Here is a 24,001-nt window from a genome sequence, read left to right on the forward strand (position 1 = left end):
AAATGTTAATATGATTTCCCTATTACTACATCTGTCATGGATGGTTTTTAACCAACAAAAGCAAAAACAAAATGGCATGCACAGAAGGAAAGTCCTCACAGCAATACCCTCCCCGCACAGACATACACTTGCTCCAGACCCCATTGAGATGGCATTTTCTATCTCTATCACCACTTTATTTCCCAAAGAATGTGATATGAGCAGAAATAAAGTATAGAACTACCATAACACAACTGAAATTCAGCTGTCTTAACAGAGTTCATGGATGTGTGTATGTGTGTGTGTGTGTGTGTGTGTGTGTGTGTGTGTGTGTGTGTGTTTATGGATGTGGTTTTTAAAATATTAACTTTATCTAAAATATCCAAAGAATAAATCCAAAAACAAGAAAATTAACTGTTAGCCAATGCAAAACGTGAGTCACAACAAGAAGACAGGATGAATCTCATTACAAATGCAGCAGTGCAGACCCATGTGTATGATAAATAAAGTATAAGAAAGCACTCAGCATTTCTATGAAAACTGCGTCTGAAGGATTATTATGGAACGCACACATTGGCTGAACTTAGAGTGTTCAGGTTTTAAACATTAATTTACTTTGACTATGTGCATGTCAAAATGAAAGATTGCTGTCTAGATTCAGACATGCCATATTAATATTGAACACAGGCATTCACTTCAGGTCAGTAGTCACTCCAAGTCGGCTTCAGCAGGTGGTAAAAGTAATGCACTCATTAAAATGTATGTGGTATAAGGTTATCTCAGCAAAACAGCTCTCAAATAGAGGTAGCCTTAAAACTTGAGCATTAGATATGCTAGAACCAACCTCTAATTGTCACAAGTATAGAGAAAATTGAACTTACTCTTGCCACCTAGTAACTAATGAATTTAGTTGCTTTCATCAGTATCTTGGGAAAAGTCAGAGAATTAAATTGTTCAATGCTGACCTGGCTGCTACAAGCACAGTTAAATACCCTTGAACCAATCTGTACAAAATCAAGCTTCTTCTTAGACCTTGAGGCCAAACAAGAAATGTGTTCTCATTTTTGAGACCTTAGTCTATTTCTCAATTAAGCAATATTTTACTCCTTTCATTTTTATTAACTCCATTCAAATTAATTTTCCCATTTGTAACATAATAAAGTTCAGTTCTCCAGAATAAAGGCATAAAGTTCAAACTAAGAGGCCTCACTTATACCATAGATGATTTTTTCCAAAAAAAAAAAAAAATATTTCTGACTCTCAGCATCCTCAACTGTATGAATAAGTACCCAGTTCCCATGCTTTTTTTAAAGTTACTTTTCAATGTCAAGAATAAAGTCGTTTCCTGTTTTACACACATGACGCCTAAACTTAAACAACTATGTCTTCCATCTCCTTACTTAAAAAGCACCTAATTAATTGACCTCCACCAGACGACCCACTTCGTTTCATTAACATTAAGACAAATACAGGCAAGCCGGGCGTGGTGGCGCACGCCTTTAATCCCAGCACTAGGGAGGCAGAGGCAGGTGGATCGCTGTGAGTTCGAGGCCAGCCTGGTCTACAAAGTGAGTCCAGGATGGCCAAGGCTACACAGAGAAACCCTGTCTCGAAAAACCAAAAAAAAAAAAAAAAAAAAAAAAAAAAAGACAAATACAGGCTATTGTCTTTTAGAGTATTTATGCTCACACACACAAAAAAAAAACTGTCAATCCGTTTTGTACTTAACAGCAAACAGGGTCCCTAAATTTGTAATTAATCACTTCACATGGCTTCATTTCCTCATTATCTACCCAATGACCAGATGAGCAAACAGGAAGAAGGGTGGGTGGACAGAGAGGAGAAATGGAAGTCCTCTCCAAAGGTTGAGACCAAATCTGTCTCCTCGGTTGAATACACAGCATAGCTGGCATGCAACGCATGTCTAATGAATAAATGAATCTATAAAGAGTCAGAGGGCACTGGAGCTCACCCCCCATTCACCTTATTTATGAATAACCTGCAGTTCAGGAAGATTAAATGGCATCACTAAGGCCACTATGTTTTTGCTTTTTTCCCTCCCACCTATACATGTATAACTTAAATATAACACTCTTTCTAGAAACTTTGTCACACAGAAACAATCATGGGTAAAAAAAATATATTTGGTGGTTAGTTTTACATTCAGAAAAAAAAATTTTTTTTTCCACACTCAAAAGCATCAGTTGGATTAAAGCAGCATAGCCTCAAAGCAAACATTCCGGTGGCTGGCGGTCAGCACTCATTAGTCTGACACACTTGGATTTATCAGGTGGTCCATGACTACACCAATAATAAAACCTAACTCACTAGAAATGTTCCGGACCAGAATAAAAGCATTTGCTTGGCAGGTGCAGAAGGAATGATGAGTCAGGAAGAAATACCTCACATTGGCCAGACACCTTACAGAGTCACCAGGAAGTACAGGAGGATGAAAAGAAACAATTGGGGAAACTAACAAAGAACAATGTGCCTTTCATTCAGTCACTCTGAGCATGAAGTCTATACTCGCAGTGCCTATGAATCCAAACTCCTGAAAAGTACTGACAAAACCCATTTACTTTGGGCTCAAAGAAAGGGTCTGGAAAACTTAAGAACTAAATACAAACTACAAAAAAGCTAGATTGCATTTGTTCAGGTGGCAACAAGACATTCCGTGTTTTGTGTCTAATAAAGAACAAGAACAGCACAAATGAGAGAACACCTATGTAACACTTCGTTTGCTTCCCACAAAATGGTATGAACATTCATAGAAATGCATTAAAAATCCTAATCAAGAACTTATCATAAGCAAAAATATGGTAGGTACTATGAATACAAAAGGAAAAGCCTGTTCCTTTACTTGAGTTCTTCCTAGTAAGAAGCAATCCATAAACAACTGCAGTGCGGTCTAGCAGGTGGGACCAGAAGAGAGAATACGGGCCACAGCACTGTGGTGAGGAACTGCCTGAGTCGGGTCTGGAAGGGACAGGGCAGGGAAGGGAAGAGTAAGAAAAGTTCCAATAGGGCTTCTTCTCACCTGACAGTTCTAATGAATTGCTTCACCTCAGGCAAAGTCACACAACGTGTGGGAAGAGCTATCACTGGGCCTCTCACTTCTGCCATAGTCAACATGATTCATTTGTGAGAATTAAAAACCCGAGAAATGATGAGGAAGTTCACTACCAGCCATTTTTGGAACAAGACCCCATATCCTCCAACACCTAATCCCACATTTCTCTTACACAAATCTCTGCTTTCTGAGTCACTGGCTACCAAAAGAAGCCACAGAGTTTACCTCACTTCCTAATTAACACTCACCACAGAAAAAGATACACAGGCGAGAAACGCATGCAACTAAAAGACATTTAAATAGATCAAACACGATTAAATACACGTTTGAATCAAATTCCATTAGCATGGCGAGTGCATGTCAGGTACTGGAATTTAAAGCATCACATATGACAGGAAGTTCCCTCAGTAAAGCGTAATAGCTACTACCTGGCAGCCATTTCCCAGCCAGCACAGCTACCCTAGAACCATTTTTGACAGGAAGAGTCACAGGCCCAGAGAAGCTGGAGTCATTTTTATGAAAACATTCTCCATATTTTATCAGCATTTGAATTTATCGGTATCCTTAAGAGCAATAGTTGATCAAAGGCTAGAGAGGAAACAGTCTCAGGACTAAACTAAAACTAAAGCAGTTACTGTTCATTCCTTCCATATAGAAGGTTAACTATAAGGTGACAATATCCTAAATCTATTTTCTATAATGAGATAAAAAATATTCTGTGGATGAGATAAATGATATTTAAGGTCTATAAATCGCTCCTACTGAATTTTCACTTTAACAGATTTAATTATTTAGGCCTTGGGTGGCTTTACCCTTTTTCTACATAAAGTCCTCAATTTCTCCACCATACATTGTGTAGCAATTTCCACAGGAATCTTTAGGTCTGTGACTCCTACAGTTAAGGAAAAGAGACATAGGAATAATCATCTTTAAAACTGCCTGTGGTACCTCCTTCTCTGTCTTCTGATACTCTCATTGACATTAAAAACATATCAAAAGGTGTTCATAAGCCTTTGATTAATAAAGCCAATGACCTGACTCCATTTCCTAATTAAAAGCTAATGGTAATAAGAGTACTTACTGTTTGCAAGGAATGTTCAGACATAACAGTCTTATTCAAATTATGTCTATCTTATAATTTCCTCCATTACTAACGCACACTTAGAGAGACTGATTCTGAGATCCATTTTCTTGTCCTCTACCAGGCCTTCACACAGACCAGTAGAAGTGGTACTGGGCACCAACAGGCAGATTCAACCAACATGGATGATTGAAATCAAAAAGCTATAACATATTAACATATCTAGGCTACACAGAAGGGTCTCGAGGTAAGATCATCAGCATAAATTAGCACATTATTATGCGACAGCTTCAGAAGCCAGGCAAAAATCTGCACAGCAGATCTTTTAATCACAACGAATATATAATGTTGTTTGATTGGATTACTTGAGGAAATATTGCTAGTCTAGTACCTTAGACCTTCCACTCCTACCCTGAGATACAAGCTTGAATCTAGGCAGCCTGGGTGTACAGATAGAGGTAGGTGAAAGGAATCTGTTAAATGTGTATTCTGAACACTTAGCTGATTTTGTCCATTTGTCAAGGAATAAGGGTTAAAAACAGTAACAGTGCATTCTTTTCTTTTTCTGTTTTCCCTGCAAGAATCTGAAAACATAACGTCATGTAGGAAAATAATGCTTTGTTATTTACCAAGCCTGAGGCGAGATGCATGGGCCAGACCCATATTAACTGATGGTGTGCTGCTGACGCTACACAGTAAGTCTAGAGCATGTCCTCTGCAGCAGTCTGTCACAACGCTGCCCTTTCTGTCTTTCAGACTATTCTCAGGTCACAGGACCATGGTCAACTCCTAGAGGAGACTTCCTGGACTCTGGCTGTCGGTCGGTACCCACTGACACTGCTGTTCAGTAACCAACCTCTCCCTTAACTGTGCATTTTTAAGCAACTCGGGAAAATCACATGTGCATCATATTGCTGGCATCAACAAAGGCAGCAGGAAGAGTGAGGATTTACATAGAAGTACATCTGTTCCCATGAACATAAAAACAAATCTCTCACAGCCAGAGGCATCATCACTCCTGAAATTACACATGGGTGGTAAGACTTTCAGCTCAGGGTAATAAGCATAGGTTTTTGAGGGAAGAAGATGGAAAATCTTCATTTTTAAGGCATACTACCATGAAACAAGTGATTTTTAGAGGAAAACGTAAAAGCTGAAACATAAAATTCATGCAGATTCAAAACAGTGTCTCCATTTTAATAAAGGATGGTTTAAACGGGATGCTAAAAGGCACCTGAAAGGCCCTATATTTCTGACCTTACCCCCAAAATAGGGCCCCCCTCATCTCTCAGTAAGCAGGATAAGCAGCCCAAGCTATTTACGTCCAGTACAAATCGCCGGCAAGTGTACAAGCGGACACCACCACAGACAGCTGTGACTGGACATCAGAGCATCCTACTTGTATCATCACACTTGGCTCACATTTGGGTACCAGGGGCTGGAGAGACAGCTCAGCATTTAAGAGCATACAATGCTCTTGCAGAGAGCCTGGGTCAGGTGCCCAGCACTCACATCAAGCAGGCTCACAGCTGCCTCTAACTCCACCTCCAGATCTGATGCCTCCGGCATCTGCAGTCACCTGCATGAACCAGCGACACACAACACACAACACACACACACACACACACACACACACACTTAAATACAAAATAAATCATTTTTCAAGATGACTCTTCGGAAGGTACTCAACTGCATGGTGATGGATTCAACCACGCCTACCGTCAAGCCAGAGGCACATTATCTAATTTTGCATTTCTCACCTAGAAAAGCTATTCATAGACGCTAGATTCTCCTTCTATCACATTTCTGCCAGAGGACACAGAAACAGTGAAAGGTTTTGCTAAATTTTCAAACATGCTGTTAATATAAAAATGACTTTCCAAAATGGATAAGCCAGAGTAGTGTAACCTGAAAGCCACACAAATTGTTTATTTATGCCTGCCATGTTTTCATCACTGGACTGTTTTAGAGACTTCAAAAAATTAATGGTTTTGGCTATACAACAGCAACTATGCTTCCCATGAAGCATTAGCCTGTCACATTAAGACAAGGTTTTATCATTAATTATATTGGATTATATAGTCTATGTCTACAACATGATTGTTAAATAACTGAATTTTCAAACCATTTCAAAATAAAAATGAAATCTGGTCCCAGCAAGCCTTACATGAATTAAGGATCCATTTACAAAACAGAAAATTAAATGTAAAAAATATAACCTCAATCCAAGACATTTGCAGATAAGACATCCAACACTTTTTTCCTCATCAAAAAAAAAAAAAAGCAAATGAAAATGCTAACATGGATCAATAGTGCCATCTTTTGGGTTATTTTGGAATTGCATGAAGGTATGCAAAAACATCTTGAAAGCACATAAGGGACGGCAAATCAAAGCTATCACAGTTTTTTCTTGTTTTGGGTTTGAGCTTGGGTTTGGATTTGGGTTTTTTGAGACAAGGTTTCTCTGCATAGTCCTAGACTCACTTTGTAGACCATGCTGGCCTTGAACTCATAGCAATCCGCCCGCCTCTGCCTCCCAAGTGCTAGCATTAAAGGTGTATGCCACCACGCCCAACTTAAGCTATCAGTTTTTAATTTATATAGCCTACATGTAATCACTACATTAACTACCTATTCTTAAATGTATTGTCTAAGCTCATATTTGTCTTCACTTCAGTTCCATTTGGTTGGACTACTTTCTTAAAGATCCTGAGAACACTTTAATGACTGAGGGCCAAAAACCCCCGAGCCACTCATTGCTGGACCAGTTTTCAAATTCAAACATTAACCATTATAATTATGTAATCATAAAATCATAATTACCCTGTTATAAGTAATGCACACGTTACTATACACAATTTTGAAAAATAGTTTTATTGTTTTGTTTTTACAATGTTTCTTATTATACATGTGCCAAGGAAATGTTTATGCTTAAAATATTACATGAGCATACAAACATTAACTGCATTCATAAAGGCATTTACATTTCAAAATATTAAAACATGTATCTGAGACATTATTTCTATGCGTATGACAATGGGGGGGGACTCATACTGGAAACTGCAAATGACCTTTTGCTTTCTGGGGAGTGGGAGTCTCAATGTTCCTCAGTACAGCTTGCACCTTACCTAAGTCACAAGATGCTCCAAGCCTCTCATACTGACAAGCTCCAGACACTCTCACTTACGAGATTTATGCCTTAAACTGATGAGGTCTGTGAACCACTTTGCTGTCTTCCATGTTGATATTTTTCAATAATTTCCCAAAGTTTTATGAAATCACGACATATTTACTCTAGGACACCCTCACACTCCCTTTCACTTCTGTTCACTAACAATTCAGCTCTCACTGGGAAGGAAAAATATTCCAATGATCTGGCCTTTGAATCACTCATTACTCTACATTTTACTCAAATTACCATTAGCAAGCAGTTGTTCAGAGACTGAGTTTTTCAAGCACAGCTAAAGGCTACCAAGGTAGCAAGACAGAGGCTGACAACACAGAGGACCAAAGCCGGAACCTGAAGGCTGAGCTGAATGCGGTTCTGGGGACACAGAGCTAAGTACTGGCCTACTGTGCACAAAGGCCTGGGTTGGACCCAGCACTACAAAAACTGGGATACAGTAAAGTATATTTCAAAAACAAAAACAAAAACAAAAAAGACCAAAAAAAAACTATTTTACATTGAGCACCACTCTTCTGTGAAAGCGAATCACAACAGTGATTATTAAATAACTCAGACACGTCTTTAGGCCATTGACAAGCCTTGTTATTTTACACAACACATATCTAAAAGCACAGAAACAGACACAGAAGTGGAGACTTAGATACCTATAAATAAAAGCCTAACTGCTGGAGGATCGTGACTCCCCACAGCTCTCCTTCACCTCTCAGGGGCTGGTGTGTGCCCGTCAGAGCTTCTCTAGGGACGATCTTCTTCCCCTATTCCTGAGAGGTAGGTGAAAATTCCATTCTGAAGGCCCTTAGATTTATTTCTTTGTTTTATTCCCTAAGAAATAAAAGGGGGGATGGGAAATGCCATTCTTAACCCCACCTTCTTACTATCCTCTTCACCAACAATTGCAAAAATTCAAGTTTTGAACACAAGGAACACTTTTAACCCTAGTCTTATAAGAACACAGGCACACTCACAAACCAACAGGCATATATGTAACTATATATTATCAATTTTAAAGGTCCATCAAAATTGCTACAGTCAATTCTATCCCATTAAACAGAAAGCAATTACTGCTTCCAATTTAATAAAAATGGATTAAACTGGATTTCTGATTCAATACCATTTGTAAAAGTGTCCATGTCAGAAAGAGTGATAGCATGCGATTTTATCTCAGACATGTCAAGACTAAGCCAACTGAACTTGTCAGCCACCTAACGAGGACTCCACTGAAAGTTCCTGAGATTCACATGCACACACACCATTTAGTTAACTCTCACAATATGCTTTCAATTTTTACTATGTAGAAGTGTGAAAACAATTACTTCCAATTATTATATTCAAAAGTCAGTTTTACTTGATCACTAACTCACATTTTAAAATTCCTATTTTGTGCATGGCACCCTGTGCAATTACTAATTCAAACACACATTGACCTTTTTAGCTAGCTCATTTAATCCTACCCAAAGACAAGGACTCACTCCTGATCCCAACACATGGGAGACTAACTCAGGAGGATCACCATAAGTTTAAGGATAGCCTGGACTACACAATGCATTTCAAATTAGCATGGGAAATACAATGAGACGCTCAAGAAAAAAAGGGGGGGCTACTCTAGAGTAATCCTAACAAGGACACTGACATAGATAGTGTCATTTGTTCAGCTATTAGGCTAATAGAAGGTAATGCCTGGTTTTACAGTGTGACAGTGTTAACAGTTGAGTGCTGCAGCTCTGACTCACATGTCTTTGACATGTCCAAACTGAGTAAGATGGAAAGAATTCACCAAAAGAAAGAAAAGAAAAAATGGATAAATCAGCCATAAGTGGGGATCAGCTGAGAGGTCACTGTTTCCGAAAGCAGAAATACAGCAGAAGGCGGACTTAGCACAGAACTGCGGCTTACAGAGGAGGCAGGGGTCCAAGACAACCAGGTGCACAAAAGCATGGTCAGGCATGATGACCAACAAGAAAGCCCCTAAGTTGTCATAAACATAATACACACAAAAGAGTGTACATAAACCCATATGAAAATGCTGAGCCCCTCTTAAACCAGTCACCAAACCCATGACAAGGCAGAGGGTAATGAGAAAGTGCCAAGTTTAGCTCACTCTGCTTTGCTGTTTCTTAAGCCTGTTTAATAAGAAGGTCTGAGGATCAGTGGGACACTCAAGATGGATCTATGCCACTGTTTTCAGTAAGTGTCAAAGAAATGGAGTCATAAAGTAAAAAATATTTTCAAAAGTCCCACCTTAATATATTCCTATAGAAAATGGCCACATCCGGATTCTAGGACAAGCAGTGAGAGTGACCAAAAGCAGTTGGAGCTGTCGGCCCATCTCTGGATAATCACACATTTGAATTCCTGAGCATTGCATCTCAGATTAACAAGAGCTCATGTAGTCTCTGAAAAGGTCAATTTGCCAAGTTCTTATTATAAATACTGTTAAAAATAGAAAAAAAGCAGAGAAAAATAAATGTTAGGTAACTTAATGATTTTTAACCATTTTATTAGATGATCATTTGTAACATGAATTTCATGTTCAGTGCTCAAATCACCAAGTGATCACACGATGCAATATTGCCATCTGCTGTTCAAAAGCTAAAAATACATCTTGTCTTTAATGTAAACCCTGTTAAATCTGAAGACCAAAGAGTGTTGAACATGGTTCAACTACTACATCCCTGATGTTTTTAATCCAAAAATTAAAGACGGTAATGCAAAAAAAAGTTTTTTTAATTAGTAGTTTTTAAATGTAGTTTTTTTATGTAGTAGTTTTTAATTAGTAGTTTTCATGGTAATTTCTCATCTACCCATTTTCTTAAGAAATAAAACTACAACTTAAAACATGGGATATTTATACATAAATTACTCAAAAACACTGTACAAAATCTCTAAGCATAATTCTGAATTGTTAAACAACTAAATAGGTATCATTTTCTGAAAATATAGAAGTGTGTCCTTATTTGTCTCATAAAAACTCTAAAATATTGTAGGTAGAACAACACAATGTAAACAGAAGGACAGAAATGTTTTAAAGACTGGGTCTCCAGGCACATCTCAGCACTAACTCAAGTTTATTCATGAAAACAGCATGTGGTTGGTTCCTCTACTCCCAGGCTACACAAAGCTGAAGTTTAAGGGACTCAAAGGTCAGGCCAAAGGTTAACAGGATGAAGAACAATGTTCTTGTTCATGTTCACAAAGAGAAATAGGAGAATAGTAAGAGCTAACACAATTTTAATAGGAGGAATATTGGGAAAGCGGATTTTCTTTTTTGTTGGTTTGTTTTTTTGTTTTGTTTTGTGTTGTCTTGTTTTTCTAGACAGGGTTTCTCTGTGGTATCTTGGCTGTCCTGGACTCACTTTGTAGACCTGGCTGACCTCAAACTCACAGTAATCCGCCTGCCTCTGCCTCCCGAGTGTGGGATTACAGGTGTGCACAGAAAGCGGGTTTTCAATCTTTATCAAAATGATGTAACGAGCATGGAAGTGTTGGCCATTGCCGGCCATTCATTCTGGACATAAGATGAGCTTCTTCAGCAGAATGGAGTCACAGAACCAAGTACTTGAGAATTCATGAGCGTGAACTAGATTTTCAATTAAACCTTTAAGAAAGTAAACATTCTAGCCGGGCAGTCATGGCACATGCCCTTAATTCCAGTACTTGGGAGGCAGAGGCAGGCGGATCTCCATGAGTTCAAGGCCATTCTGGTCTATGGAGCGAGTTCCAGGACAGCTAGAACTGTTACCAGAGAAACCCTCTCTCAAAAAAAAAAAAAAAAAAAGGAAAGAAAGAAAGAAAGAAAGCAAACATTCTAGTCAATTGTTCAAGATTATTTAAAAATAAGCAAAATATTGCTTAGAGTATGAAGGACAAAAGAAAGAAAGAGCCATACTTCTTAGGTGGTAGAGAGAGCACAGATAGGACAAAATCAGTGCCACTTAGCATTCTGTTGGTTCAAATAGAGAATTTCAGTACTTCATAAGAGGTCAAACATGGGGAAATTTCTAAGCCAACTAGACAAAAAAAAAAAAAAAAAAAGAAGGAAGGAAGGAAAGAAAGAATTAAATATTTCTGTGCTCTCTCTGAAAAATAAAAGTGTAAACCTATATAAAGAAGAAACAAAAACTAACAAAGAAATCATTTTTAAAAATAGCTAAGGATGTAGCTCTGTGAAAAGTGTCAACATAGTACTCCAGAGGCCCTGAGTTCAAATCCAAGTCTGTGATCCCAGCCACTTCAAAAAGGCTACAAAAGTTATCATGTATCCCAGTTTATACCATGGCAATAAAGACTTAAACACTCTTCTAAATGTAATTATAATCCAATAAGGTAGTACAAAATATCTGTGTGTATGTGTGCATATATACAAATGCACAAGTGTGCTCCAACAGGCATGTAAACATGTGAGCATGCATGTAGACACAAGAGAACAACCTAAGTGTTATTTATTGGGCACTGTGCACCTTCTGAAGACAGTCTCTCACTGGTCTGGAACTCACCAAGTAGGCAAGGCTAGCTAACCTCCCCAGGGCTGGGATTACAAAAGCATAACACCTCATCGGGTATTGGGCAGGGAGCAAGGGGAATGCTTTTCTTTGTTTCTTTATTTTAAGTAGATTCTAGGGCTGATTTTTGGTCCTTGTGCACAAGCACTTTATCAAGTGAGTGAGTTATCTTCTGAGCCCAAGTACTTCAAAATTTCAACAACATATTTAATATAGTGATTAAAGACTACAGAAATATGAAAAGAGAATCCTTATTAGTTTATAAAATAAAGTCTAACTCCTTATAAGAAGCTAGTTTTGTATTTCTCAGTTATTTTGGACTCTTTAAAATAAAAACAACTTTCTTGCAAATCTTATAGTAAATCAGGTAAAATTTATTAACACATCTAATGTAAATTATATGTAAGGTGTTTTAATATTTGTATTTTAATAGAAAAAAATTGGTCATAGTATCTCATTGGAGCTGTGTAGCACCTTTCCCACAGAGCTTTCCTTGCGAAGTCTATCTATCCAGTTCCAGTCCTGGTGCCACAAGAGTGCTGTTATACTTCTCCAAGGACACTTATCCCTGAGGCCACAGAGAGATGTGCATTTATGCAATTAACTCTGTATCAATGGCCTTTCAAATCACAACACTATAAGACCCTATTAAATAAATGGCTTTTCAGTTACACTGGTCCACATCCTTCCAAACGATGGCATCATTATTAACATACTTTCACTCCCACCTCTCTTTCTCTCTAGTGTTTGCTTGTACATTGACTTTCACTAAAACCTTTAGTTTTATTCAGAACATTAAGTCTGTTCACTGCAATTTTTCACTTTTAAAAATGTATTCTGTGGGTTACATCTAATCAAGTTGTTGGCCAAAATGACCCCATGGGCACCCCCAAATAACCCAGGTTATAGCCAAGACTATAGTACTACAAATGGTTCTCCACAAGCTTATAATAAGGCCTTACTGCTGAAGACAACACCTTCACAGCTCACTGAACACGGAGAAGTCCAGCTGGAGCCTACGTAGAGCCTTCCTTCCTATTGACTAAATATCCACAGGACCAGAACACACTCTGCACACTACCAAAGGAGAAAGGTAAACACCATCTGAGCTACAAACTCTCCGATCTACAATGGTGACCTGCATGAAAAATGTGCTAGTACAATAGTGGCACAAAGCTCGTGAGACAAACCAGCTAATACCTGACTGGATTCAAGTCCCATCCCCAACACTGCTCATGTGGCACAGAACTTGAGACTAGATAGGCCAGGGACATGGGAGAAAACCAAATACTACTGTTCTGCTAAAGAAACATAGCACTAACAGTATTCTGCTATATTCATGGATCAGGGTCTTGCTCAGCCTTCATCAGAGAAGCTTCCTCTTATAGTAGATGAGAATAAACAGAGACCCCCAACTGGGCAATGAGTATAGAGTGAGCCTACATGGGGTGTCTCCATCAACTCTCCCTTCAGAGCTCAGAGAGGCCTGAGGAAGAGGCAAAGAGTTTGTAAGAGACCGAGGAGATGGAGAACACCAAGGAAACAAGGCTTTCTAAGCACAGCAAGATGCACACATGAACTCAATGAGATTGTAACAACATGCATTGGGCTTGCAAAGGCTTTCTCCAACTGATAACTGCTCACAAAGAAACAATTAGTTTGATAAAGTAGAGTCTCATTGCGGATACAAACAACTCTAAAGGCCAGGCCTCACAGCCAGCAGTAGAGGACCAACACAAAAGAAATTCAATAGCATTTTTGGAGGCTCTTTGATTCATAATGCATTTGCAGGGCTGTTTTTATTTTAACTTTAAAGGTCCTTTGCATATATATTAATTATTTCCCATTTTGTATTTTTATGGAATTTCTATGTGTGCAAATGTGCGTGTCTCGCCAGGCACAGTGGCACATGCCTGTAATCCCAGCACTGAGAGAGACAGAAGCAGGCTGATCTCAGTGAGTTTGAGGCCAGCCTGGTCTACCAACCGAGTCCAAGACAGACAAGGATACAGAAAGAAACCCTGTCTTAAAGGGAAAAAATATTAAAAGTGTGTGTGTGTGTGTGTGTGTGTGTGTGTGTGTGTGTGTACACACACATTTTTATATGTTTCTTGAAATTTTTCTTTGGCTCTTTTTCTTCAATTTGTTTTGTCCTATTCTGGTTTGTTTGTTTGTTTTTATCTAATTTTCATTTCTTTTAAGTGCCTGTTTGTATCCTAATGAGAAAAAGGGTGGCATTTGGGTGAGTGGAGAAGTAAGAACGATATCAGAGTAGTTGCAGGAAGAGAAATTATAATCAAATATATAGTATTTTTAAATCTATTTTCAATTAAAAACAATAAAAAAATACTCTCAATATCAAAGAGGAAAAACTGTGTTCTGATCTCCTACAGCACTACTTATCTTCCACAATGCAAAGCAACACATCCTTGACTCTGCCGCCCTTTTCCATCCATCTTCCTGAGTCCAAATGCCTGAACTCAAGTCCTACTCAGCCCACAGCATGCTGTGTCAGGCGCAGTACACAGAGAGAGGGACATGGAGTAACGGTATGTAAGACAGCGCGGAGAAGCAGCTTTTGCCTTCTGGGACATAAGCTGAACAGGAAGGTCGGCTAGATGCTTTCTCTGCCTCTCTGAGCTAGTACTTTCACCACAGAAACTGGCTCCTGAATTTTCATTGATAAAATTGATTTTATTTAAAAACAACACTTCCAAGTTTATCAAGGCATCACCATTGGCTACAAAAAAAAAATCTCTGCAGAGAAATCTTGAGTAAAATGTTTTCTGACTCAACACCTACCTGAATATCTCAGCACAAATATTCATTATTAATGCATACAATCTACAAAGTCAGAAATCTGAAAGAATATTTTAAATATTTTTAAAGCTTAACCTAATAAAGTTCCATTTTTGTCTTTGATTATAGGCTATATAAAATTAGCACCAGAAAAAAATGAGTATTTTATAAACTATGCTGCACTATACAAATGTAAATGATCCTGGTGATGAGATAGGAAAAAAGAGATAAATAAGAAAAGTTAGTTAGCAGTTAGCTATACAAAGATAAGGTAATAATATTTTTACACTGAATTTCTTTTTTTGTTATTGTTCTGTTTTCTGTTTGGTTTTTAGGGCAGGGTCTCACTATATAGCTCTGGCTGGCCTCAAACTCACAGAGACCCACCTGCCCAGGTCTGCCTCCTGAGCGCTGGGGTGGTAAGTATACACCACCACACCAGGCTTCCACTGAATTTCATCAGAGACCCAAGAAGAATTCACAAATCAAAACTTTTCTTCTTGTGTTTCTATGGAGTTTCTATGGACTCTATTTATAACTAACGAGGTAGAAACTGACCAGGCAGCTCTCAGTTGGCATGGCTACCAAAATAAAGACCTCCAACTCTCAACTCTGCCAGCAAAATACACTGCCAATATGCCAATGGCTCTCTTTCCCTCTCAAAAATAAAAAGCCTCTCATACGGGCCACATGAAAGATTCCTAAAAGGAAAAAAATTTTTTTATGTTGGAAAACAAAACTACTCTAACAAAGGCTACTTAATAGTAAATTTCCTGCTGGGCACAGTAGTGTATGCCTGTAATTCCAGCACTCAGTGAGTTGGAAGCCAGCCTGGTCTACAAAGCCAGTCCAAGATAGTCAAGGCTACAGAGAAACCCAGTCTCAAAAAACCAAAAACCAAAAACCCACAACAACAAAAGTAGATTTCTGTACTGAATGGCTCTTAAAACACAAACTCTAAGAGACCAGAGAGCACGAGGCAAACATGTAAGGCTGTGCACACCTGCCAGAAGCCGGCTCTGGGGCGAGCAAGCTACCTTGGTCGTGTCTTCATGCTTCCGTGTATCTTCCTTCTCCGGTCCCAACCTTATTCTAAAGCACAAGGTAGAGCCTGTGCCAGTTAATCCACCTGTTACTTCAAAATCATGGAACTACCTGACATGCACTAAGCTTTTCAGAAGGGCAGCTCCCCTTCCTACAAACAAGTGCAAAATCCTCACACTTAGACCTAGCCTAAGCAGAAGGAACATTTGTCACATTTTTCACTTCACTCTATACTGGAGTAGCTGAAATCTATTGCATTTCAGCTTTTCACACATTCAATCTATTATTTGACGGTTTGTTTATTTGTTTGCTTGCTTGTTTTGTTTTGGTTGAGAAACAGTCTCTCCATGTAGTCCTGACAGTCCTGGAACTCGCTATGTAGACCAGGCTGGTCTCAAACTCAGAGATCCACCTGCCTATGGCTCTTTCCTATATTTAATAAAAGAAAAAATTTAGGAGTGCTGGGACTAAAGGCATGCATAATCACGGCCAGATTACTCTCTGTCTTAATATAACTTACTACCTAGGGAAGGTTGACATGTTCACATGAAGTGACATCACCACAAGCGGATAAAGGAAACTGAGATAAGCAAACATTTGCTTTTGCTGCTGTTTCTAAGTAATTTTATGTAACAAGCATTATTTCTGTCAGCCTCAACACAAACATAAACCTCATTTTAATAATCATTATAGTCATTAATATGATCCTTGGATGTATTTCTTATGCAAACAATTCCATACATAAATCAAATGCATGTAACCAACCTGAGACACAAAAAGTTAAAGATACTTCAAGCTGAGTGGTCAAAGCCCTGAAGTACACTTTAACCACTCCACTGCCCTGTCTCTCTTACACCAAGTACTTGTTTCACAGATAACTTTCCTTAAATCAAACATAAAATGCTCCATTCTGACCTAACATGACAAAGTATTTCTAAAGCATAAATTATAAGTTTTTAAATACAGCAGATTCTACCTCTCCATATTATTAAAAAGAAAGAAAGAAAAAATACCCATTAGAAATCGGCACTGCCTACAATAACCTTTAAGATCTAACCAAGAATATAAAATTCTTCCTTTTGTATCTCAATAAGCTCCCACAACTGTACCCATGAATACAAAATATGTTCACTACATAACTGCTAAATGAATAAACTACATATGAAGATACAAAGAAACCATCAAGAATTTAAAAGACTAGCAATGTTTAGGCTTTCTGAAACTAGGACACTCAAGATAAACACTCAGTTATGATTTCTATAAGACTGTCTACAAACACACATTATCCACATGTGCTTATGAGGCGTCCAGGGGGTGAACTGCCCCACAAGGCAAAATGCACATGCAATACCCATGTACAGCAAACATAAGTCCACATTAACACAACTGTTTGGAAACACAGTAACCACCTAGGGAAGCCAGGCCCATATTTCAATACAAGACAAGGCAATGGTTAGGAATTCTTTGATAGAATTGTATCATGAGAGATTCTAAAAGGACTCAGAAAGCCTAAGAATTAATGCTACTCTATGAGCTGAGGCCAGCCTGGTCTACATAAAGGAGGGAGACAGTGAAACACTATGTCAAAAAAAAAAAAAAGGAAGGAAAGTAAGAAGAGAGAGAGATAAGAGGGAGGGAGGGAGGTATTCTTTTTTTTTAAGATTTTATTTATTTTATGTATATGAGCGCTCTATCTGCATGTACACCTGTCCACCGGAAGAAGGTTTTAGAGGGTATAGATAGTTGTGAGCCACCATGTGGTTGCTGGGAATTGAACCCAGGACCTCTGGAAGAGCAGACAGTGCTCTTAACCATTGAGCCATCTCTCCAGCCCCAGATACAGTATTCTTAAAGAAATCTTCTAGAATTGTTCCCAGAATCAATTATGACAAACATAAATGCACCCATCTAAAATCTTAGTACTCACTCAGGAAGCCTAGGCAAGAGAGCTAAGTTTAAGGCCAGCCTGGGCTATAGAGTGAGAAAAAAAATAAAAGATAAAATGTCTATTGTCACTTAATCAGCATAGTTCAATATCATGTCCCAAATCTTACTCTCGGGTCACTTGCTTCTTATATTTCGTGTGTGAAAATAAGATGATTACCACAAATGAAGACACTGGAAATAACTTAGCAAGATCTCAAGAAGAAATAGTTAAGAAACAATAACCAGAGCCTTACTAGGGGTGAAGAAAGCTCAGCATATAAGAACTGCCTCCTTGAAGAATGTCTTCCTGATATGTAGGCATGCAGATCACATTTCTACTAGTTTTTGAGACAGTGTCACACTCCACAGCCCAAGCTACCTACAACTCATGGTCCCCCTGCCTGATCTCCCAAGTGCGTCTGCAAGCCACATTACTTTAAGAAGCGTTAGTTCCCATGAGTAAAGTTCACCTATCTGCCACCTTGCCAATTTAATTCTATGATTTCCCATTACCCTTGATACTAATTAGTTGTTCTGAGTGATGTTTATTAGGGGAAAACATCATTTGTCTCCATGGGATCCTCCACAGGTGGCGTGCTTGCCTAGCATGCTCCAGGCCCTGGGTTTTGTGCCCAGCGCTGCACATAGAACCAGGCAAAGGAACAGAAACTCAAGGTCACCCTCAGCTGCCTGGGTCATCTGAATCCCTGTCTCAAAACAATTTTTTTTTAAAGTTATGAATCTTACCCTTTACAATGACAAACGGTAGAAAGAAACAAGTAACAACTTCTCTAAATCTTTATAAAGTTTTACTGCAGAATAATTATTTACTGGACTCAGAGTTACAATCAGCAACTTCAAGTGTCTTAACCCACATCATCTTTCTTCACCAAACAGTAAAATATCTACATGTAGCTATTAAGAAATCCTGACTTAGCTGGGCAGTGGTGGTGCACGACTTTAATCTCCAGCACTTGGGAGACAGACACAGGCAGATCGCTGTGATTTCAAGACCAGCCTGGTCTACAAAGCGAGTCTAGGACATTCAAGGCTACGCAGAGAGACCCTGTCCCAAAAAAACAAAACAAAAAAAAAAAGCAATCCTGACTTACCAGGCATGATGGTGCATGCCTTTAATCCCAGCACTCAGGAGGCAGAGGCAGATGGATTGCTATGAGTTCTAGGCTAGCCTGGTCTACAAAGCATGTCCAGGACAGCCAAGGCTACACAGAGAGACCCAGTCACGAAAAACCAAAAACAAACAAACAAACAAAAAGAATTCCTAACTTCTCCATAAACTGTTTCCAATAATCTTTGTATTCAGTACATGAAATCTAAATTTTAAACCTGTGTTATATCCAATATTATTTCAGGCTGATTAAAAAAGAAAAGGAGGAGGGCTGTGGTGATGTCTCAGGGTAAAGCACTTTCGGTGCCAGCTAACTATCTGGAGCTCCAGAACCCACAGTGCACATGTGCACAATGACTCTAAAGCTAGACTGGCCACAGTGAGATTAATGGGCTTTAATTCCAACAGAGGGAGAAGGAATTCACATCAATCTCTGTGAATTCAAGGCCTGTCAGTCAATGCCAAAAGCTCCAGACCAGCCAGAGCTACATATGAATCTCTGTCCAAATAATGAAAGTGTGTGTGTGTGTGTGTGTGTGTGTGTGTGTGTGTGTGTGTGTGTGTGTAAAGCTGTATAAAATCATTCTATTATGTTATTTAATATATAAATTGTACTACTATACATATAATAAATACAGCTTCATAAAAATAAAATCAAGACTGCTACAAATGGGACTGGGGCTATGTCTCAGCAAGTGCTCTTCCGGACAGCCCAGGGTTAAGCCCTGGCACCCACTTAGCAGCTCACATCTGTCTGTAGCTCTAAACTCAAGAGCATCGAATGCCCTCCTTTAGCCTTATGTGAACGTTGTGTACCTTTTCAAAATAAAAACGTTATACAGTTACTTGAAAATCCAATAACCAGAGCAACTGAGATGGCTCAGTGGGTAAAGGCACCTGTCACTAAGCCTCCCCATGGGGTCCCACAGGGGAGAAAGACAGGACTCAGTGGGTAAAGGCACTTGTCACCAAGCGTCCTCATGGGGGCCCACGGGGGAGAAAGACAGGACTGCTCTCCTGAAACTATCCTCTGACCTCCATGTATGTACCATGGCACATGTGCAGGCACACATGTGTACACACAAAATAAAATGTAACATAAACAAACAAGCAAACATAAAATAAAATAGAAGTCAAGAAATACGTAACTAGCTATCCAGTAATATATAGTAGTTACTAATGCTCTGCCTTCAAATGATTAAGCCCCCTTAAATTTCTGGGGCTAGACTACCTGTCTCCAAAATCTGCAACCCTGAAATTTAATTAACAAAACACATTATGGATCTCATTACCTGTAATCTTATAACCATAGGCAGCAAGCTGTCCAGCCATGTATTCTCCATCTGAATTATTATGCGAGCAGCCCCATGTTCGTATCCAAATTTTCTGTATGCCAGGAATAGTGCTGTTAGGTAAATCAATTAAAACAACGTGAGTATCTGTGAGTGATTTTGAAGATAAAAGCCACTACATGATTTTAGGACACATTACACAAAAAACAAACTAGAATCAATTTACAAGCTCAGTACAAAATGCATCAAATTATTTTAAAGTTTGCTGTTACAACGAAACTCCAAAATGAAGGGACAGTGGCCAGTGAGCTAGCTCAGCAAGTAAAGGCACTTGCTGTACAGCCTGGCAACTTGAGCTTAAACCCCGAAAGCAAATACAAGTGAAAGGAGAGGCCCGACTCCACAGAGCTGCTCTCTGATCCCACACATTCGCCATGTCGCTCACGGCCACACTCCGTGCTCGCTAGTCTAGTGTCAATCTCCTTGACACAAGCTAGAGTTATCGAAAAGGAAGAAACTCAGTTGAGAAAATGCCTCCATAAGATCCAGCTCTAAAGCATTTTCTTAATCGCTGACTGATGGGGGAGGACCCAGCCCGTTGTAGATAGTTCCACCACTGGGCTGGTGGTCCTCGGTTTGCTAAGAAAGCAGGTTGAGCAAGCCACGGAGAGCAAGCCAGTAAGCAGCATTCTTCCATGGCTTCCCATCAGTTCCTACCTCAAGATTCCTGCCCTGTCTGAGTTCCTGTCCTGACTTCCTTCAATGATGAACAGTGCTATGAAGTGTAAGCCAAACAAACCTTTTCCTCCCCAACTTGCTTTTGGTCATGGTATTTTGTCACAGCAATAGAAATCCTAACTAAGACTTATACACATTATGCACAAAGACACAATACATGTTTTAAAACTAAAATCTAGATAAAATAACCTCTGAATCACAAGAAGAATCTCTATGTTTAAACAATGTCCTTTTGCATGTCTTGTTACCAAACTCTAGTACTGGAAATGGGTTGCCTCTAATTGAGTTATTGGTCAAAGGATCCCATGTGAACCCCAAAACAACCCAGGCTGTTGCCACAGCTGTAATACTATAGATTGCTCTCCACATTCTTATGGTAAGGCCATAACACCTTCACAACTTCTGCAGCATGGAAAAGTCCAGTTGGTGCCTACTTAGAGCCTTCACTCCTACTGACTAAATGTTCACGGTACTGGAAGGTACTCTGCACACTACTGAAAAAGAAGGGTAGATACTAACCCAGCTACAAACTCTTTAATCTACAATGGTAACCTGCAAGCAAGATGCACTAGTGCAGTGGTTCTCAACCTGGGGGCTGTGATCCCTTTGGGGATTGCATATCAGACATCCTGCATATCAGATATGTACATTACAATTCACAACAATAGCAAAATTACAGTTACAAAGTAGCAATGGAATAACCTTATGGCTGAGGGTCACCACAACATGAGGAACTGTATTAAAGGGTCACAGCATTAGCAAGATTGAGAACCATTACACTAGTACAATAGCAGGACAAGGCTTGTGGGACAAACCAACTATTATCTGACTGGATTTATGGCCCATTCCATGAGACTGAACCTATCCTGAGACTAGATAGGCCAGGAACCTAGGGTAAAACCAAATACTACTGCTCTACTAAAAGAACAGAGAAATAAAATGACGCTGATGGCATTCTGCCATGCCTTTTTGTTTTATCTTACTATTTTATTTTATTTGTTTATTATCATACCTTAGAAGCCTGTTTGTTTTCTAATGAGAAACAGAAAGCGGGTGGATCCAGATGGGAGGGGATGTGGAGAAAACTGGGAGGAGTAGAGGGAAGGGAAATCATAACCAGAATATATTATGTGGGGAAAAAATCTACTTTCAATAAAAGGAAAAAATAATTTCTAAAGAAAAATTTTAATTAAAAATAAATAATGTCCTTTGTACTCATGAGACAGTTTAGCAGATAAAGGTGCCGGCCACCAAGCCTGATGACCTGAGTTCGATCCCAAGATCCACATGTTAGAGGAGAACCGACTCCTACAAGGTGACCTCTGACCCTCACTTTCGTGCTTTGGCATGCATACAATAAATAAATAAAATGCAATTTTTAAATTTTTAAATACAAATAAAAATCCCCTTTGAAGCCAAGTAGCACACACCTGTACTCCCAGCACTTAGGAGAGAGAAGCAGTAGGACGAGAACTCAGGTCCTCACTGGACTGCGCAACAAGAGACCTTGCTTCACAAACAGCTCTTCTCTGGACAGTGGTTTTAATTCCTACTAACCATGCCTACTAACGGCTGGCAACTTTTAGAGATACACACACCAATGATCGCACAGAAAACGGCAGCAGCAACAGTCACACCAAAGGAGAAGTAAGGGCTGAGGAGATGGTGAAGCCATTAAAGTGCTGCCCTACAAGTGTGAGACCCTGACCTGGGAGGCTGGACTCCCAGATAAAAGCCAGGCAAAAAAGCATCTGTAACCCCAGGGCATGTTGGAGAGAAGACAGGAGAATCACCGGAGAGCACAGGCCTAGCAGAACGAGAGCTCCGGCTTCAGTGAAAGTCAGTCTCAAGAAATAAGGTGAAGAGCAATCAAAAAAGACGCCTGATCACCTGCGCGCGCGCGCTCTCTCGCTCGCTCTCTCTCTCTCTCTCTCTCTCTCTCTCTCTCCTCGCCTCTCTCTCCCTCCGCCTCTCTCTCTCTCTCTCTCTCTCATCTCTCCTCTCTCCTCTCTCCTCCTCCTCTCCTCTCTCTCTCTCCCTCCTCTCTCCATCTCTGCTCTCTCTCTCTCTCTCTCTCTCTCTCTCTCCCTCCCCCTCCCCCCCCCACACACAGAGGCACAGGCACGCACACACATGCACATAGGCACAGGCACCTGCATATTCTGATGAACACATACATACATATACAACACAAAAATAAATAAAATAGGTGCGATCATTTCTGCAATGTCATGCTGGACTCTTACTGTCTAGACTCCCACCACAACAGTAGAAACAGGACAGTGACTTTTTGTGTCCAGTACCTTTGTCCGATCCCTAAGCATTCACTAATATGCTAAAAATAATCATATGTCCAAACCACCACTGTCACATAAGAGTTACAAATTTTAATAAGCTTTTTAATTTGCAATTGTAACAGGTTCATACTGACTATAGTTAAAATGATTCCTAGTGTCCTATTACCTTTCTTTAAAGGCACTTAATTTGCTGTTTTGATTTGGTTTGTTTTTAATTAATTCTTGGAAATTCTCTACTATGTATTTTGATCATATTCATTCCCCTAGAATATCCCACATTTACTACCCATCCCCAAGGTATGTCTTCCTTTTTTAACCTATTACTTGCCAGATTTGAAGTAATTCAATTTTTTTTAAGCTCTATGTTTCCTATTAAAAATAAAAAGATCCTAAACCTGGAGCTATTGCACATATGGTGTAGCCCAGCAGCCAGGAAGCCTCTCCCCAGCATGGAAGTGGGTGTAATTCTGAGGAACGCTTACCTGTCACTTGGTGGTCTGGGCTCTTCTTGCAAATATCTTGGTGTATTCCGCCTTCGTACTTTAGGAAACACATGCTTTCTTGAGAAGTGTCTGTCCTGTGGCTTTGGATCTTCCTGTGACATGATATCTTCTATGTCACCCAGCAGAGCATCACAGGATGCAGAAGGCATCTTTTGTAGCACATAAAAAAGTTACAAATAGCACAGGTTTATCAAGATCTGCTTAGCATGGTATTGGTAAACAGTTCTCACCAACCTTGAATCTAATCAGCTCCTTAAAGCCTAAGTTCACAAAAAAACAGGATAATAGACCCAAAGATAAAACTGTGCAAGTCCTGCCGACAGAAGAGCACGCGTGACTGAATAAAACTGGCATAACTAATACCATGGAAGGAAAGGTAGACAGATCTTTTCAAGAGAAAGAAAACTGAAAGCCAAACAACTCCCACCAGCCATTGCTGCTGAGGCCAACAACCCCA

General features: G+C 39.5%; 1 protein-coding gene across 1 annotated transcript in view; it reads right to left on the minus strand.

Annotated features, from left to right (window-relative positions):
* Positions 1–23,712, minus strand: part of Cdkal1 (CDK5 regulatory subunit associated protein 1 like 1) — a 532,156-nt gene extending 508,444 nt beyond the window's left edge. Inside the window, exons 1-2 of the mRNA XM_051169450.1 lie at positions 23,524–23,712; positions 20,007–20,119 (exon numbers count right to left, since the gene is read on the minus strand). Coding sequence (XP_051025407.1) covers positions 20,007–20,119; positions 23,524–23,693 — 283 coding nt within the window. The 5' untranslated portion in view covers positions 23,694–23,712. The remainder of the gene's footprint in view (positions 1–20,006; positions 20,120–23,523) is intronic.
* Between the last annotated feature and the right edge of the window lie 289 nt (positions 23,713–24,001).

Source organism: Acomys russatus, chromosome 3 (assembly GCF_903995435.1).
Source record: "Acomys russatus chromosome 3, mAcoRus1.1, whole genome shotgun sequence".
Classification (NCBI taxonomy): domain Eukaryota; kingdom Metazoa; phylum Chordata; class Mammalia; order Rodentia; family Muridae; genus Acomys; species Acomys russatus.